This window comes from Dermacentor silvarum, chromosome 2, assembly GCF_013339745.2.
Source record: "Dermacentor silvarum isolate Dsil-2018 chromosome 2, BIME_Dsil_1.4, whole genome shotgun sequence".
NCBI classification, from domain to species: domain Eukaryota; kingdom Metazoa; phylum Arthropoda; class Arachnida; order Ixodida; family Ixodidae; genus Dermacentor; species Dermacentor silvarum.
Window position 1 is genome coordinate 32,274,812 of NC_051155.1, and position 19,056 is coordinate 32,293,867.

At 43.8% G+C, this 19,056-nt stretch overlaps 1 protein-coding gene across 7 annotated transcripts in view; it reads left to right on the forward strand.

Moving 5' to 3' along the window:
- The first annotated feature begins 1,281 nt into the window (after positions 1–1,281).
- Positions 1,282–19,056, forward strand: part of LOC119441408 (elongation factor G, mitochondrial) — a 139,031-nt gene continuing 121,256 nt past the window's right edge. For all 7 annotated transcript variants that reach the window (XM_037706033.2, XM_049661247.1, XM_049661244.1 and 4 more), the window contains exons 1-4: positions 1,282–1,515; positions 5,466–5,495; positions 10,649–10,771; positions 15,300–15,506. In XM_037706033.2, coding sequence (XP_037561961.1) covers positions 1,423–1,515; positions 5,466–5,495; positions 10,649–10,771; positions 15,300–15,506 — 453 coding nt within the window. In that variant the 5' untranslated portion in view covers positions 1,282–1,422. The remainder of the gene's footprint in view (positions 1,516–5,465; positions 5,496–10,648; positions 10,772–15,299; positions 15,507–19,056) is intronic.

Sequence of the window (19,056 nt, forward strand, 5' to 3'; positions counted from 1 at the left end):
TTCCACTTACTTTTTTACCAAAATGCTGTTTTATACATTGAAGCACAAAAGTAACTGGAACGCCCATGCATTTCGTCCCACTCTTTGGGAAATATTATCTCGAAACTGGTGTCATCCTGGAAATACATTTCAAGTGGATGCGTCTTGCAGATTCACTGGCTACAATTAGTAAATTGCAATGTACGTGTCGTAAGGTAATTAACTGAGACATTAATTAGTAATTTTTTCTTTTGACTATGTGTTTCGATTTCTCGTGCTACTAATGTGCGCCTCATCGAATATACCCACCTCAATGATAAGAATTATGCTGCCTGCCACAGGCGATGTAAAAAATTTCTGTAAAGCTTAATTTTGAACACCGTGCATATTGCAGGTCACTACTGCATGCATTGGGATATTATATAATACTTGGCTTGCATGATCGGAAATTTAATGTGCAAAGAGTACAGGAAAGCAAGAGGTTTCTGACTTAATTAGGGTGTTTCCTTTTTGTAATCTGTGTATATTGCTCGTAACATAAATGCAGCAATAAAATAACATTGTGGAGTGTCTATATCACATATGTAGATCCATGTCACAGTTGTGGGCTTCTTGTCTCGGACAATTAATGAGTATTAAGAATTAAAAAAATAATTTCATTTACATTGCTTGATTTGAACTTATTGATACATGCTTTTGGAAATACGTAAAGCCAGATTGCAAGATGCATACAAGCATATAATAAGTTTTTTTTTCCGTGAGCGATTTGTGCTTTGTTTTTATTATCTTTCCATTGAAATCCTTGTTCGTTATATTGTTTTCTGTACATCACCGTGTATTGTGTTATTTTATATAACTGTAAAATGTATGCGTGTAAAAACATTCCCCTGTGTAACATATACGTGTAGCAGTCCGATCGTATGAGTTTCCCTTAAAGCGTGCTTTGCCATGAAATGCCAGCAACTATATAGCTCCGTCCACCCATGCTATCAGACACAGCTTTAACGATGGTACAGGAGATAAGCTGGTACGTGATACGCAGATCGGATACGCAGAAGAAAGCATTCGAAGTTTGAGCTGTTTCCCGCTGGTAGCTTCGCTTGGTCCGCTCAGAACACGCACAGAACAAAAATGTGATACTAATGACTAAGCAATCGATGCTGTGATATATTGTAACCTTAATAAAACAAACGTGGACGACCCCACATTTGGTTTCGCGCTTCACTCAGCGCACGCTCAGCGAAACCGAAACAAGCCGCTCCCTTTTGGTTTCTCGTTCCGGTGCTTCCGGTCACGTGCACTTTCAATGGTCTCCGCCATGTGCTCCTGCGGTGTGCTTGTTGCCTTTCATCGCGCAGTGGTTCCCGTCTGAATTGGGCCACTGCTTGGGCCTGGGCAGGTATTCGCAAGGAACGAAAGTATAGAAACGACCGGTGCGACGCCATGGGTATCTGGAGGGTGCAACGAGCACTGAGGAGAAGCTGGAGCATGCACAGCGAGATACTCCGCTGCCAGAGGCTCCAGGGCCGGCTGCCGGTAAGTCCGCGATCGCCAAGATCGGGCGAGCTCGGTTCCGTGTTTCTGCTGATCAGGGCGGCCAGCTGGACCCCATAGCACCCATGGACATGCAGTAGGAGGGTGACTTCGCTGTGAATAGATCTTGACCTTTAGTCACGTTATGCAAGCGGTTGCTTGGCTGAGCGTGAGGATCCAACAGTATGAGAATGAATGAATGAACGAACTAACGAACGCCGTTGCACGAAAGCGGGTAGTCTTCGTGGAAATTGTTTTATGCGAGCGGCTAACACGACGTGGGTTTAGCGGAGAGAGAGAGAAACAACTTTATTTAAGTGAAAGAAATTGAAAGGGGAGATGTAACACCAACGAGCTAGAACAGCAACAGAGAAGTACAATTGTGGTAATATAAACGTGCTCAACCCAAGCATACTACCTCATTCATCGGGAACAGTACTTTAAGACAAAAACGGAGGTTGGGTACTAAGCGTTACATATCGCCTGCAGGGGCACATTTCACGACTGACCTTTACAGTATCGCTCACTTTGCTATCCTACGACCTCATCGTCGTGCAGTAATAAACGCGCGGGAGGGGCTCGTGGAACATCCTTGACAAAAACACATCTGAAACTTCATTGATCATCTATCACATGCTTGAATTGTATTAAGACGAAGTGCCTCTCAATCATGTGTGCTGTAATGTTTCCTCCATTAATAGAATCCACTTTGTGGAGCAAGGCTTCAAGGTAACCTTTTAGTTACACATTGCTAATTAATTAGTGCATGCTACCAGTTTCTTCACCAAAACGTGCTTATTGATTCAAGTTCACTTCTAAGCAGCATGCCTTGTGTTCAACGGAATTATTCCCGCAGCACAGCGGAACCTTGTAACATGGCAAACATGCTGCCAGACATTTAATTAGTTTACTTTGGTAATGATGTTCTTGCATGTATACAGATGTTCTTAAAGCCTGTCATTGGTCCCTAGTTTCTAGGTAGCTTCTTGTTGAGCAGGCACTACCACAGAAATTAGCCATGGCTTACATTTTCACCCTTCTTTGCTCACTTGCCGCTACCAGCAGTATTTGCTGTTGGTTGTGGTCTTGCTGTGACACCAGAAACTTTTGCCATGTGGCATAATATGCTAAGGGTGCACGTACAGAACTGTATCATGCATAAGCTGTACAGAATCATAATGCACGTTTCATCTTCTCGAACTACTTTCATTCTTTTACCATGTCATTGATGCAAACAGTGTTACACCTCCCACCTCTTTCTTCACATAGAAAAATAACACCTTATTTCACAAGATTTGCTATCACAATCCGCATCTTAAAGAAGTGTTGCTTTGTGATACTTCAGTCATCATCTATTGATTATTGTCATGATGTGTCTGTTCCCTGTCATACAAACCCCCACTTTCGATCCTTCACTCCTTGACCCTTGAAGTGCCATGGCTGAGTATGCTTGTCTGGCCACCGATGCACACCTTTGGCTGGGCCAGAGAAAGCCATGAATTTGAAACATCAATTGGCTAGTTGTGCCATCTACTCAGAAGTTGGTTATACTAAAATTTGATGGTAGGTTTTGTTTTTACTTGACATATGGCGCAACAAAGCTTATCGACTGTTGGTGTTACTCGCATCTTGTTTTCTGACATGGCGGACTGGCGCAAAAAGCCTACAAGTTTTCAACTTTCTTTATAATTTTTAAGTTTATTCATTGAGTCCCATTATCGTCAGTCTTGTAGAGTATGCCTGCACTTCAAGTGTGGCTTTTTGCTTAATACAGTTAACCTTTGAAAGAGTTGCCTCACACTGGATAACTCTGTGAGCTATGGCTTTATCAAGACACTGCAAGACTGAAACATGTTATGCTTGTTTGCCACATATTATGAAGGTAGTTCACCACTGTCATGATCACATGCACAGTAGCCTAAGTTTCTTGGTAGATTAGTGTGGTAAAATTGGTCACTATAATAGTATGTTTTTTCTTAGCTTGAATAATTCTTAAAATTTTGTTTGTACATTATACCTTCAATGCATTCTAAATATTTATATTTTTTATTTAAAACATAACATGGTCTGAGCACCCAGCAGGGGGGGCATAACAAAAGTAATTCATAAGATAAATTAAAACATTATACAAAAAATTTAAGTAGTGAAAATGTGGTTCAGCGCTAGAGCACATCATAGGGAAAGAGATATGTAAAAAGTTTGTACAACGCAAGAAAGTACAACTGGTCAAGTACATTCGGATGTAATGCATTATTTACAGCCATCATAAATTATATGGTCATGAACAGAAAGATTAATATATTTCAAAGTCAAGGCTGCCCATTTCACAAAACGCTTCAGATGGTAACGCATTCCATTCATTGATAATCCAAAGGAAGAATGGATGCATGAAAAGATTACTGCAAAGTAGAGTTCATGGTTGTAAGCATGTGTATGTCTAGTTTGTCTTGAAATTCGAGCTCATATCTTAGTTATGGACTGATTCTAAATTCACGGAAATAAAGCGAGTGGAGAAACTTTAGCCTAGCAATTGTTCTTCGGTCTTGCGTGAGACAGGAATGCTGTCAGTGGCCATGAAGCGTTAGTGCTGAGGTATTCCTCTGGTAAACACTGAAGATTGAACAAACTGCTTTTCATTGCACCATTTCAAATTTTATAATGTCTCTTTTCAGAGTGAGTCCCACATGCAATTTGCCTATTAACTTGCTTATTATTATTGATTATTATATTTGTTTTATAAAAGCATTATAGGACAATAGTTTGATGTCTGATGGTGCTGTTTTTAGTTTGTGCCTTAAGAAATCCAGCTTTTTAGAGGCAGACGAGCAGGTTTTATTAATATGGCATGACCATGTTAGGCAGTTTGTAATTGTGACACCTAACTACTTGTACTGTGGGTATTGCTTGCTTGTGCGTGTGTTCAGCTTCGCAGTGTTTTTATAAGCAGGACCAAGCAGAAAACTAGCAGAGTGTGTGTCCTGAAGCAAATAGTTTTGATTTTTTAGCTCATGTTTATATATGAACCCACAATCTGAATAATCGGTTAATTGATGACCCGCCACAGTTTCAGCAAGTGGACTTCAGGATCCTGATGAAGACCAAGTGCTCTTGTTAAAATGTTCACTCCAGAGATGCCCCTCTTTCAAACTGTTTGTCACTTCAAGTCTCAGTCTTCATGTAAACCTTCTGTCTTGTTTCATGTGCGAGGTGATGTGCAAAGGAAATTTGTAGCAATAATATACATGAGGCCAGTCAGTGATCATGGGAATGACCTCAGGTCACCTTAGGCCTACGTCTGCCATTAGAAAACAAACTGCCATGTGCTTACATCTGCTTTATGAGGTTTCACTTGAGTGCAGCACTTTCTGTATGTCTCCCGATGATTTAGCTTAAGTGTCCAAGATGCCCAAAATATTTTGGGTGTCTCTTTGAAACTGAGGATTCATTATTTATTTATTTAAAATTTCCTTACAGGCCTTGTATGAGGCATTGGGTCAGCAGGTGTCACAATAAAAAGTAAATGGGGACAGACCAAAGCGTAATATGCACACCTAATATTCTATAGCATAATACGGCTATTAGAGCACTACACGAAAAAAGAAATGTGAGTAGACATAGTAGAAAAAGAAGGGCAGAAAGATACACTCCATAAAGCAAACACATCTGCTCCATGGAATTTACAGCTTGGTTCAAAATAATGATGAACAAAAATATAGTCACTCTAACATCAGTCAAACAAGGATAGAAATAAAATAATAAGAAAACAAAAGTACATGCACTCAGAGGTATGTTAAAACAGTGCACTAGCACATAAAACGCAGAAAGAAAAGCATCATGATGTTATACTGAGCCTTTCATATTGTTTGATGGGTGTGAGGAAAAAGGGGGGGGGGGGGGGGGTTCAGCAACAGTATCACTGTCTCAGCCTTAATTCCTTGTCTTTGTTTCTGCAGGTGTTGACAGCCAACAGCTCGACCCAGGCGGTAAGTACTGGCTAAATGGCACTCTGCTGTCAGCATCATCACCAAGGGGGCGCCGGTGGTGACAATCTGCTTTACAAAATGTTTCTCAAAATAGAAGATCATTAACTTTAGCCCTCTTTTTAGAGTTCAGATCAGTATGTACTGGCTTTCAGCATAAATGGGAACGCTAGCCGTGCATGATTCTTCATGCTTAACTGCTGACTGATCTCACCCCAAACTTCGCACATAGGTACCATTTTGCAAGAAATTTAGTTTCATCATCATCAACCTATTTTTTTTGTTCACTGCAGGACGAAGGCCTCTCCCTACGATCTCCAATTACCCCTGTCCTGTGCTAGCTAATTCGAATTTCTACTTGCAGATTTTCTAATTTTATCACCCCACCAAATTTTCTGCCATCCTCGACTGCGCTTCCTTTCTCTTGGTACCCATTCTGTAACTCTAATGGTCCACCCGTTATCCACCCTACGCACTACATGGCCTGCCCCGCTCCATTTTTTTTTCTCTTAATGTCAATTAGAATATCGGCTATCCCCTTTTGCTCTCTGATCCACACCACTCTCTTCCGTCTCTTAACGTTAGGCCTAACATTTTTCGTTCCATCGCTCTTTGTGCAGTCCTTAACTTGTTCTCGAGCTTCTTTGAGAACATGCTGGCTTCAGGAAGGGATATTCTATGATGGAGCATATCCATGTCATCAATCAGGTAATCGAGAAATTGCGTATGAAAAGGCATTAGATTCAGTAGAGATACCAGCTGTCATAGAGCCATTGCGTAATCAAGGAGTACAGGAGGCATACGTGAATATCTTAGCAAACATCTACAAGGCTTCCACAGCTACCTTGGTTCTCCACAAGAAAAGTAGAAAGTTACCTATCAAGAAAGGGGTCAGGCAAGGAGACACTGCTATTCACTGCACGCTTAGAAGAAGTATTCAAGCTCTTAGGCTGGGAAGGCTTAGGAGTGAGGATCAACGGCGAATATCTCAGCGACCTTCGGTTTGCAGATGACATTGTCCTATTCAGCAAAAATGGAGATGAATTACAGCAAATGATTGAGGACCTTAACTGAGAAAGTGTAAGAATTGGGTTGAAGATGAATATGCAGAAGACAAAGATAATGTTCAATAGCCTGGCAAGGGAACAAGAATTCAGGATCACCTGTCAGCCTCTAGAATCTGTAAAGAAGTATGTTTATCTAGGTCAATTACTCACAGGGGACCTTGATCATGAGAAGGAAATTTACAGAAGAATAAAATTGGGTTGGGGTGCATACAGCAGGCATTGCCAAATCCTGACTTGGAGCTGACCACTGTCGTTGAAAAGAAAAGTGTACAATCATTGCATTCTACCGGTGCTAACATATGGGGGCAGAAACTTGGAGGTTAACAAAGAAGCTCGAGATTGAGTTTGATATTTTTGCCTAAATAGTATGTCAGTGCTCGCAAGAAGCGGTGAGCGTTTGTGGTGTGTGTCTCTTGTTCTATCCGTCCTCGTCCTTGCACGCTGTTTTATTTAAAGAATAATTTAACATTTGCAATGAATTACCAGTTCTATTTCAAGATTAATGTCACATTTGCAATTACTTACCAGTTCTATTTCAAGATTAATGTCACATTCACAATTACTTATCAGTTTTATTTCAAGGTTAATGTCACATTTGCAATTACTTACTGGTTTCATCCACAATGAATCTGAAGTGGGTTTCATCTGCGGCAGTGCGAATGCGCACAGTAGACGATGTTCCTCCAGGCCATTCTTGCCATGGTAATGAGAAGTGGTGCATTAGTTTGTGGTGTGTGTCTCTTGTTCTATCCGTCCTCGTCCTTGCACGCTGTTTTATTTAAAGAATAATTTAACATTTGCAATTAATTACCAGTTCTATTTCAAGATTAATGTCACATTTACAATTACTTACCAGTTCTATTTCAAGATTAATGTCACATTCGCAATTACTTATCAGTTTTATTTCAAGGTTAATGTCACATTTGCAATTACTTACTGGTTTCATCCACAATGAATCTGAAGTGGGTTTCATCTGCGGCAGTGCGAATGCGCACAGTAGACGATGTTCCTCCAGGCCATTCTTGCCATGGTAATGAGAAGTGGTGCATTAGTTTGTGGTTGGTCGTAGTAAACGAGACTGGAAGACATTTATTCAAACTGACCAGAACTCGACTACACCTGTGTCACCGGAAAAGATGCAGCACCAAAGTGGGCGGGATATAGCTACAGTCACACAAGTGGAGGACGAAGACCATGGCTTGAAAGGGGTGTAATTTTTAATCACGCTTCTAGTGTCTGAATGATTCCTTTAGGTGCAGTATACAGTCAAACACCTTCATAACGAAGCGGTCAGGACCTCAAAAATGCTTCGTTATACAGGTCACTTCATTGTAAAGATCAGGCACCGTACCGCTTGCAGTAGAGCAGGTTAAGCTTGTCCAGCAAAATAAAACCTTTTTTGAACGTGAATTCAAAAGATACTTAGCGAATGTAGTGGCTAATTTTCTTCTGCACACTTTAGCTGACGGAATGTGTGAGTGCAGCTGCCATTATCTCATAGAGGTTCGCGCACGCGTTGTGGCGAAACCTGGGAGCGATGCAAGGTACGACTGCAGGGTGTCGAATGTCACTGTTGCCATCATCGTCATAAAAATGTTTTGTTCGTCTTCAGGCTCTTATCACTGTTGTCTTCCTTGACCTTCACCTCTTTCCCATCCTTGTTGGTTTCAACAACTAGGTTGCTCGCCACCTTGATGTATTCGTCAGGCATAACACACATTGCTATGTTGCAACAAGTGGCATATGAGTTCAGCAATTCCTGGGGCTTTGTGGGAGGATGTTCGTCAAGCACATTGCTAGTTCTAGTGCTGACCACAGGGCAGTGGAGGCACTGCTATGTGCATTCTTTGTAAAGCAGCAAATTAGCTGTCGGGGATGGCTAAATTCCTTCGTTGAACAGGCAAATTTGTTGTAGTGGCGCTCATAATGCACATGAAAGATAGGAACTCGGCCGAGACAGATGAAATCCTTCATTGAACAATTAATTTTGTTGCAGAGGCGTCGGCTCTACATTGTTTCAAGTACCCTTTAATGAAGTGGCCCAAAATTTAATGCATAGAGTCGGGTAGCAGGTGCATTTATGCGACAATCACACTCAAGAAGTCCAGAAAGCTACAGACGTCTATGCAATATTTTGCGGTGGCATCTTCTATAGGTTCCTTCAGCTCATGATGCGTCGGCACAGCTGGGCATCGGTCATGCCACAAAACTAGCTATATAGTTCTTTTGGGTGTCTGTGTGAAGTTACTAAATGTTTCTGCAACACTCATGACTGTTATAAAGCACGAACAGTAACGATAAAAAATGCTAGCGCAGGCATCTTCTTTTAGACCTAACATCACTGTTGCCGCAAGGCCCATTCTTTGTTTGACATTGTAAACATTATAGTCATGGTAAAAGTGATAGCAAAGGAGCACGAGTGGACAACTCAAGTTAATGGATCAAAATGGTGAGTTGGGCTAGTTGGTAGGTTAAAGGGACACTAACGAGAAACGGAAAGTTCAGCTGGAATAAAAGAGGGACCTTCAGGAATGTATGCAGTTTTTGTTGGGTGCAAAAATATGAGTCATTAGCGGAGAAATTCGTAAACAAAGACCAAATATCTCTTCCTCAAATTTCTCTCACCCCAGATTTGGCGCTGAAGCAGTGTCGTCACAGATTCCATTGCTCTCAGCAAATCAGAATGCGCCATGATACGTCGCTGCTTGCATAAACGACTGAGGTGCTGGCTGCATCATGGCTGCATGGCCGCTGCGTTTGCATTCGCCGCGATTGATAGCGTTGCTGCCACTGCACCTTGCAACGAAGAGCTCGTCAGGGAAGCAGGACTGCATTTCAGTGATATTCAGTGAAACGGAGCGCGAAATGATCCTCCGTGCTCGAGCGGTAGGTGTTTCCGTGTGCGATGGCGGTGAGCCGCCGGCCGCGCCGGCGGAAAGCACAGCTTCGTTTTCGTCGACAGAAGGTGTGTGTCTGGTCTGCCAGGCGACGATGTTCGCGACAGAACAAGCGTAGAAAGTTGCGCACATACTCGGTATGGTTTTTATTTAATGACATTCAGCACTCACCGAGCTGCCAGTTTGCTGCTGCAAGGGCACCGGTAGGGGGTTTAATGAAGGCCGCATTGAGAGAACAGCTGCTCGTGAAAGGACTGGCCTCTGTGCACGCCAAGATAATTTTTTGTAGGATTATATGCATAATCCGAGCGCGAGAAATGCAGAGAGCACACCATCGGTTTCTCTGACTCTTTTGCCGTTTTATCATTGGCAGAGCACTGAGTCATTACGAACGCCGGGGCTCACTGCACGGCACCACATGAAAGGACACAATAGAGTCAACACTGCTGCTGCCCCTGAGCAAGCACCTTGGGCCATTTATACAGCCCTCAACACTACACACATGAGGCATTTTCTGGCTGTTTCCTGCGAAGTCAACGTTTTTCGAGCTACGCAACACGCAACCAAACACTGTGGAGCGGAACAGGCGCGCGCGATGATGCATGGACCAAAAACGAAACTACGAAACTATCACGACCGGATGTATCGCCATGCCATTTTTTTCTTATTTAATCTTGCGCTAAACTTGTACTTCCTGGATTGAAACGGTTTAAAAAGTTGGCAAATGCTGTTTATGTACGTTAGGTGTATTTCATTGTGCGTTTTATTAACAGCGATAAATCGCTCTCGACCAATCGCGACCGGCCTGCGTTTGTAATCTCCGATGTCACGAGCGTGTAGTGCGGGAAATTCGAACGGGCGTCAGCTCCTATCCTTCAGTTTTTCGCTATTTTCTCACTTATTAAACATCTGTTTGCCGTAAGAATGGTATGACTGTGATTGTGATAGGATAATCTACCATTAAAGCTCAACTTCCGGTTTCTCTTTAGTGTCCCTTTAACATCGTTGAAACCAAACAGTGCGAAAGGAGCAAAAGACCCTTTGTGCTGTTTAATTTCTACGAGGTGTAATGGGACCCAAAAAGTGATTTTAATGGTAGCAGATGCACCTGTTTACCTCGTAAAAACTGTGACTGCATACTTGGTCTATCACCACCGTTGTTTCCCCTCCCTCTTGGCGTGACGATGCACAGGAGCGGCACAAGGACGTGGAGCACATCCGCAACATTGGTATCTCGGCGCACATCGACTCGGGCAAGACCACGCTGACAGAGCGGCTGCTCTTCTACACGGGCCGCATTGACCAAATGCACGAGGTAAGTTGCAAGCCGCGGGCCATCCTCCTCGGCTTACCATAGCCTGCTCTCATGTAACTATTCAGCTAGGCATACTGTTGCCTGCCAATAAAATACCAACCTGGTAATACCACGGTACATAGCATCGGTGTTCACAAACACTGCTCACTGGTTATGTGTGGCATTCAGCTGTTAAACATAAAGTTGTAAGTTCTATTTCTTGCCCCGAAGACAGCATCGATATAAGAGTAGAATGCAAAAATTCTTGTTTACTATGCATGTTCTTGATGCTCAAGGTTTTCAAGCATATTGAAAAAATACAAAAAACATGTGCTTGAGATAAAACTGGAACCTCTACACTATAGGGCCCCTCACAGCCACGCTGTTGCTTAGGGACGTAAAATGTCATGAATGAATCTGCTCAATTTTACTGATCTCTTTCGGCAACAACTGTCTCTCATGAGGGCCTTGGCCACTTCGCCATTAACCTTTTAAATAAATGTTAGACATGTGACTGGTCTTCTTAAGTGCCCTGGCTTTCTCAAAGGCTTAGGCAGTGACAGTGTAGTACGTACTTGTTGCTGAGCACTGGAGCAATAAAGTCTGTGCAAGGGTATCCTAATGTCCCATTAAGGTAAAGGGAGCTGATTCGAACACAAGGTTAAAAATGCAGTGACCAGTGCCTGTCCAGTCAATTCCAACACATGAAATTTGCATTTGAAACATGCAACACAGGTCGACTTTTGTGGGCTCTTGGTCAGAATAAGCGATATCTGCGTGGTATCTACATTTTACAATCTGCAGTGGCGGGACTCCTGCGCAAAACTTCGCCAAATACAGAAAATTGACTGAAATTGCGCCACGCTGCACCAGAACAGCTTCGGCATGTGTGCTCTGGCAGTGACTATGAACAGCGAGTGGATTCGTTCTCCGAAAAAGAGTGCAGCCGTTCACATTCTGCACACTGTGCGATGGCGCTTCCGGCGAGTGGCCGGCGTGCACGCGGCCACTCCTGGCTGTTGTTGCTGCTGCTGTTGGAATGGCCAGGGTGGCTGTATTTAGAGTGTACTAGAATACAGTTTAGTGGGTTGAGTGGCACAGTGTTCCCTAGCTGAGGTGCAAAACAACAAAAAGTAGGCTGAGGGCGCTGTGAACGAACTAGATATTAGAGAGGCGCACGACGCTGCAGTGGGTGAAGCGGGAGGGCATCTCTGTCCCCAAAGGCGGCATAACGTAAAAGTATTCCAATCTGTTTTTATCATGACCTATCATGACCTATCATGAAGGGCGAATGGCAGATTTGAAATAAAAAGTCACAGTTTTGCCCGAAAGGCAAAGCATTGATTGCGATTGCAAATTAGTAGACAGCTATACGAAGTAAGGATAGTATTTTTATCGGCCGTATAAACTTGTAAACATTGTCGGGATATGGGGGGGATGCCAACGGCCCTCTGCCTCGACACACCGAGCCCCGCGGTTGGCGCATGCCTGCGCATCAACCGCGGTCCGGTACAAGCTCGAGGAAACAATAGACAACAACCACGTGTACACTCGGAAAGCATTTATTACGATTGCAACTAACACTTCGAGCAGGCCAGCTAGCTATAGTTGACATCGCTGAGGGTTCCCTCGAAGAGAATAATACACTAGGTAAAGAAGGGCTTCCGACTTACCAACTGGGGAATACGGGGGGGCCGCGGCGTTTGCCGCGGCAAGAACGCGGTTGACTAACCACGTGCGGGAATGCGGGAGCGACGGCGGAGACTTCCGCCGTCGCCGCTTGCTGGGGACCCAAAGAGACTCGGGCGATATCAGCGGGATCTCACTTGACCCACCCAGTGGCGCTGATAGCGCTTGCGATTCCCGCGCGCCGCCCGCGGAAGGAAAGTTTCCCTTCTCCCAACTCTCCCTGGCACGCATGCGCTTGACGCGACGTTCGCTGCCCGTGGGGCGGTTATGGCACCCGAGGATTCCCACAACATTGACTTATAACTAAATTAATTAACATGGTGTCACACGCCCACAAGCAAACATGAACAAATCTCACTCGATGACCACGGAAACTAGCTGTCAAAACGCTGGAGTGAGGAAGCGCAGCAGCAGCAGCGAGCGATTTGACCTTTGTGCTGCCTCACGCTTTAACACGAACTAAGCAGCGAAAACACAGTGCACATGCAGCTATCAGTGCTCGCACTCTGTCCTCATCGCAGATTGCTTTCAAGATGGGGCCAGCATGGCCGTACCAAACACAGCAGCCGCCTGAGTAGAACCCCCCTCCCCTCCTACCGGTGCCTTGTGTGTGACGGAAGACGGCGTGCATCCTCCCCGCTTTCATCCCTTGTGCCCGTGGGATTAAGCTGCCATCGTCAGCTCACCCTCGCGTGCTTTGACTCGCACATACAACATAAGGCACGCGGCGACGATGTTATCGCCCCTGGACTTTATGCGGAAAATCACAGTGACGACGACGGCAGGAATACACCTTGAGTGTCCATGTTTTATTTTATTTTTATTTATTTAGCAATACTGCCGATCTCACAAGAGATCATAGCAGGGAGGGCATACATATAAATTCAAAAGAAGTACAATCAAATCATTTATACACTGCAAAACGCTGAAGTAATCAATACATGAAGATCAGTAGTAACAATGTGACAAGTAGCAATGCAACAAATCACTACGAGACTACAAATTATGACAATTACAATGGTAGGGTGTGCAATGATGCAATCAGGGGATTGAAACACAAAACCCGGATACAGGTTAAAAAAAATTACAGAAACTGCTCAGCCTGTACAACCATTTCCACCATAGTTAAGAACATATCTAAAGATGAAGCGTTAGTAATGCAAGGACTAAGTTGGTTCCATTCCCTTATGGTTTGAGGGAAATATGAATATTTGAAGCTATTTGAATTGGAAGTGTATTCATTAAGTGTTTGAGAGTGCCTGCATCGTGTTGATCTAGAACGATTGTATGAAATTAGTCTTGCTAGTTTTGCCCGACTTTGCAGTGTTAATAACCCAGCTTTCTTTAGTAATTCAGTTGGAGAATCCGTTACCTTGTATTTGTTATAAACGAACCTTACTGCCTTCCTCTGCACCCCCTCCATTCTTGCTATAAGTTCCTTTGGGAATAATTACTATCACTATCATTTACTAATTACTATCACAATAATAATAATATGACAATAATAATTCCTATCACAATAAAAACGGATTGGAATCGTTTTACATTACGCCAGCCCAGGGTTGATTGCGGTTCTCTGGGTCTTCGGTGAGATGTGGTGACCCAGAAATTATGGTTCTGCGTTGATTCGGCCGCATAATTTGAGAACATTTTTCATTATCATCATGAGCATCAGCGCGGGAATATATAGTTCAATCATAGTGCCATCAATGTTTTTGGCTTTATAGGAAAGCATGTGCCGTGCCACCGCTCAGCCCACTCTTCCACATTCTAGTATGCCATAGCTACATGGTTTTGAAGTGCGTTGGTTATAGTATTCAGTTATTTCACCAAAATTTAAATTGACCGGCTCCAAACTGCTGCTATTTTATCTGTTCCAAATTGCTCCAAAATAAAATTTATTCTGCTCCAAACTGCTCCAAAATACAATTTTACTTGCTCCAGAAATTGCTCCAAAATCACTTTGCGCAGTCCCACCCCTGAATCTGCCAAGTTCCAAGTGGTTGATTTTTGTAATATTTTACTTTGTGAGTTACACGGGAACAATTCGTAAAAGACAAACAGTGTGGGGACAATTTTTCACCGTGGTTGGCTTTTTATGCAGCAACCCCTATGAATATATTAAGGTGGAATAGAAAATTATTTGTTGTTGCAGGAATTTTTTTTGAAGTGGTATTCACTGCAGTGGAGTTCAACTCTTTTAGTACGTAGTACTGTACTGTGGCTACAGAAGCATTGTTCTTACAGAAGTGCTCTGTGAGGAAGCTGAGAGAGACATTTCCTTAGGCGATAACACTATATTTAAATAAAGCTCCAGAGCCAAGCTGAACACAATATTGTTATTACGAAAAAGAGATGATGCTTATGTCATGATCATAATAATCTTTTGTAAGTTCCATCTTAGTAAATTTTATTTGTTTGTGGTTCATACAAACAGTTGATGGCGCCAATTTTTTTTCCTTTTTGTGCAACAGGTAGAAAATTGTGTGAGGAAAGATTCTGCATTAATAAAGTCATTATCATCTTTATAATTAATTAGAACCCTCAAAGGCCCTTTATGGGGTTTTACATGAGCATATGCAGAAAAAGCGGATCACTGCCACATTGTGTCACACACAGTTGCATGCATGTGGGCAACTAAAGGGATTACATAAGAATACAAAATGTATTATGAACACAAGAAATTACATATGACAATCCACTTGCACGTGGCTATGCATAAATTAATTAGAAATGTGAGGTGCTTGAATTGTGATAAGCCTCGGGCATTGCTGAAGTTAAGTCTCGTTTTGGCAGGGGGGAAGTTCTTGCATGCACCTCTATTGCCGAGGGAATGCTCAGTGCTTTGTGGGGGTTACAGGTGAAAGGCAAGGACCAGGTAGGCGCTGTGATGGACTCGATGGAGCTGGAACGGCAGCGAGGCATCACGATCCAGTCGGCGGCCACCCAGGTCTACTGGGGCTCCACAGCCATCAACATCATTGACACTCCTGGCCACGTCGACTTCACCATCGAAGTTGAGCGTGCCCTTCGTGTGCTCGACGGGGCCGTGCTTGTGCTCTGTGCTGTGAGTTATACCAGATTTCATGCCTGACTGACGGTGCATCTGAATGTCACTTCGTTGATATAAATTACATTTTTCGCTAAATTCGATCCTGGCCGAAGGTACCAGCTAGTGCCAGTACATCTGTATGGGACCAAACATTCATTAGTTCAATCATAAAATTAGCCTTTGCCTGATAATTCAAACTTGACTGCAGTGGTGATTCCCAATAGCGGCAAATCTTTGCGGGAAATCGGCAAATCGTCCATCTTTGCGGGAAATCGTCATCACGTCATCTTTCATCGAAAACGCTTATTTCTGGCCTGCCTAAGGAGATTTCAAAGCTAAAATGGTAACTCACAATGAGCTATTACAGTACATGGTGGTGAGAACATCCACCAGGAAATTGCATAAAGTGGAAACATCTCATTGTGGTCCCTATGTAGACAATAAAGCTTCACTTTAACAAACTTCAAGTTACCTCAAGGAATTGTCTGCTCAAACGAAAATTAAACTGTTACACACACATAAAGACTTGCTTATTTGATTTAGTCGTACAGTCAAGCATCTTTATAATGACACTCACTTCAATATAATGAACTAATAAATATATCAAAGTAATCAGAATTTTCCTTAAAATTCCCATAGAAACCCATGCATTTAAAATCTCGCTTTAATGAAGCAAACGCTTTTGATAAATGCAATGAACCATTTTTTCAATTTATAAGGAAGATTTACAGAGCATTTTGTGTCAATTAAGCTGATGTCTGGAGGCATGTGATGATTCTAGTGACTGATCCGCTGCCGCAGTGAAGCTTTCACAAGGTCGAAGTGCTTGCTGTGCGCGCAGTACTACTGTCAGCTGGCATGTCTCAAGGGTTCGGCGGTTGAGGTGCAGGGTCCTCTCTCTGGATCCGCCAGTGCAGCACACACTTAACTGCACACTGGTAGATGCCATGCTGCAGTGATTTTGGCCAAGTCATGCCATGCTGTCACCCTGCTATGAAATTTGCCCACTAGAAAACCGTAAGACGTTTAATAAGGGAACAAAACAGGCAGTGCAGGTTTGCAGTCTGTATTTGAGCCAGTCGAGACGTACAGGGCTGAGAGAGAAAAACATTTTTGTACAGCATGCAGCATTTGTAATCACATTGGTTGCAGTTAATAATGCTCTTTGTGAGGTTCTTTTGTGACAATTTTACTTGCCCGGTATTCCGCAGTATAAGCCCTCAAATGTTCAATGTCACGTCCTTCATTGAGGATGGCACGCTTGTAAACTGGCAAAATTGTTGTTCTTAGGAATGACTATGTGTTTTTAAAATAGTTATAAACAACTGGCAATGGGAACACCCAAAGCAGCACCAACTGTGTGCAAGCAATCACAGAACAAAGTTTGAATGGAGCTTTCACCTTGCCACTGTGCATGATGGGAAAAACAACATGTGGCCTGGACAAATACATGTTTTGAAGAAATTTTGCAGTGCCATGTGCAGGAGCTTTGTTGGCACATGGCACCTTAGCCTGTTCACGTCGTATTGTTACGATGCAATATATGTGTACATCTACTGAGTGTTTCATGGAAGTTCTTATTGTAAAACGCAGCATGGAAACGAATTAATGTATTTTTGTTTTATGTTCTTTCTATAGTGTTAGTGATAATTTGCAGTTCTATGCAGTCTTTGTGCTATGCAGTCCTTGTCCTATACAGTCCTGTGCAGTCCTTGCCTTCATTATCTGTTGGCTTCATATGGTTGTGACTACCAAACATTGGGCCCTGCAGTTTCCCTCCTTGTTCATTGAAATAGTGAGGGTCTCTACTCTGGCAGGTTTGATGCCTTAGGGTGGCATACATATACAGTGGGACACCATTGGTCAAAAGGATGTTGCTCATCCATCGACACTAACACTCCTTGGGTTAGAACTTGTACACATATGTCATCATCATCATCATCATCATCATCAGCCTATATTGTGGTGTGACAAGTGACGGATGTCACGTATGAAATCATCCCCGCCGATCTCAGCGTGATCGTCAGCTGCAAGTGACATCGTTCACGTGGTGAGACTAAAGCCATACCACACACCTTTCACCGTGGATGTGTAGCTTAAGCACTGGGACGGTCCTTCTCATGCTGGGGTTGATGATACGGAACAGCTGCCACAGAGTGGCTACACTGAGGAGAAGAAAGACGACGGGTTCCTTCTTGATATACAGTGGAATCTAGATGATACGAATCTCACGGGGTCATGAAAAATATTCGTATTAGCCAAAATTCGTATCATCGAAACGCAATTAAAACTATACAAATTATGGGGGGATGAGGGGATCAGATCGCGAAAATCGCAAGAAAAATTGGTTTTTGAAAACCACGCGTTTCGGTATCTGCAACGCCTAATCTACTCTGTATCAAAATGGTTTGGCTGAAAACACACTAAAAGTGGCTGAAAAAGATTTATTCGTCAGTGCGCAGGGCGAGAAAACAGCTTTAAATTGCGCCAGATCACCGCAATTCACGGAGACATATCTCGTATTTCCCGCCACCGAGCGCCGCCATCTTGGTATCGTTCAAAAGCTCAAAGTTTTGCCGTTCCGCTTCTCAATTCATCCGTCGTCGCCATCTTGTAACAAACGCGCAAACTCAAAAGAAGCGCGGGTCTGCAATAGGTAGTCACACGGGCCCTCCGATGAAAGCAGGCCTCCGATTGGCTGCCGTGCTGAAAGGCGTCTCTCCATTGGTTGCTGCTGTGGCAGGGGCAAGATGGCAACCGCAGTTGTCTGCTTCGTAAACCACGCCGGCGTCTTTACTTGACACGCAGAATTCGGATTACCGAGAGCTCCCAGGTTAGTGATGGATCGTCGCTCGTTGGACAAGAAATTTTGGACGAAGCACGCCTTCGGAATACGGAAGCGCAAGCCTCCTACGGCAAGAAAAATACGGCGATTAGCGGGAGAAGCGGAGGAGCACCCGACTGAACGTGCCGCGCTAGCTTGCACCGTGTGACTCCAGCAGCGAAACCGACAATCGCCCTGTGTCATCGGCACCGATAACGCAGTCAACGGAAAGACGCGCCAACGAAGGCTCCCCTGCCTCGGCGTACCGCCGCGCGAATAAGCCGAGATCGTATCTCGGTCGACATAGCTCGCTGCGACTAGGCAAAATGGCGCAAACGCAAAGAACGCGGCCCGAAGCACAGCAGCCACTCCGTCCGATGGGCGACCGCCAAAAAGGGGGAAAAGCACAAAAGCAACAAAAGCGCCACCGCTTCAAACTCTTCGTGCCCAGTCGCGGCCTCTGCGCTGTCCGGTGTCGCGTCCGCGCCTCCGTACCAAAAGAGAAAGGGAGAAAGCGCGTGACTGCGCGCCGTTCTCTTTCGCGGCCGTCGGTGGGGCGGCGTTTATTCGTATCAACCAACGCGGGTCGAAAATCGATTCGTAACAACTGTACTCTAGCACGTTGCAAAGTAATGGGGCTCGGCCGGGACTACAGAAAAATTCGAATCATCCGGAAATTCGTATTAGCCGTGATTGTATCATTGAGATTCCACTGTAACATCGCCATTTTGGCCTCCGTTA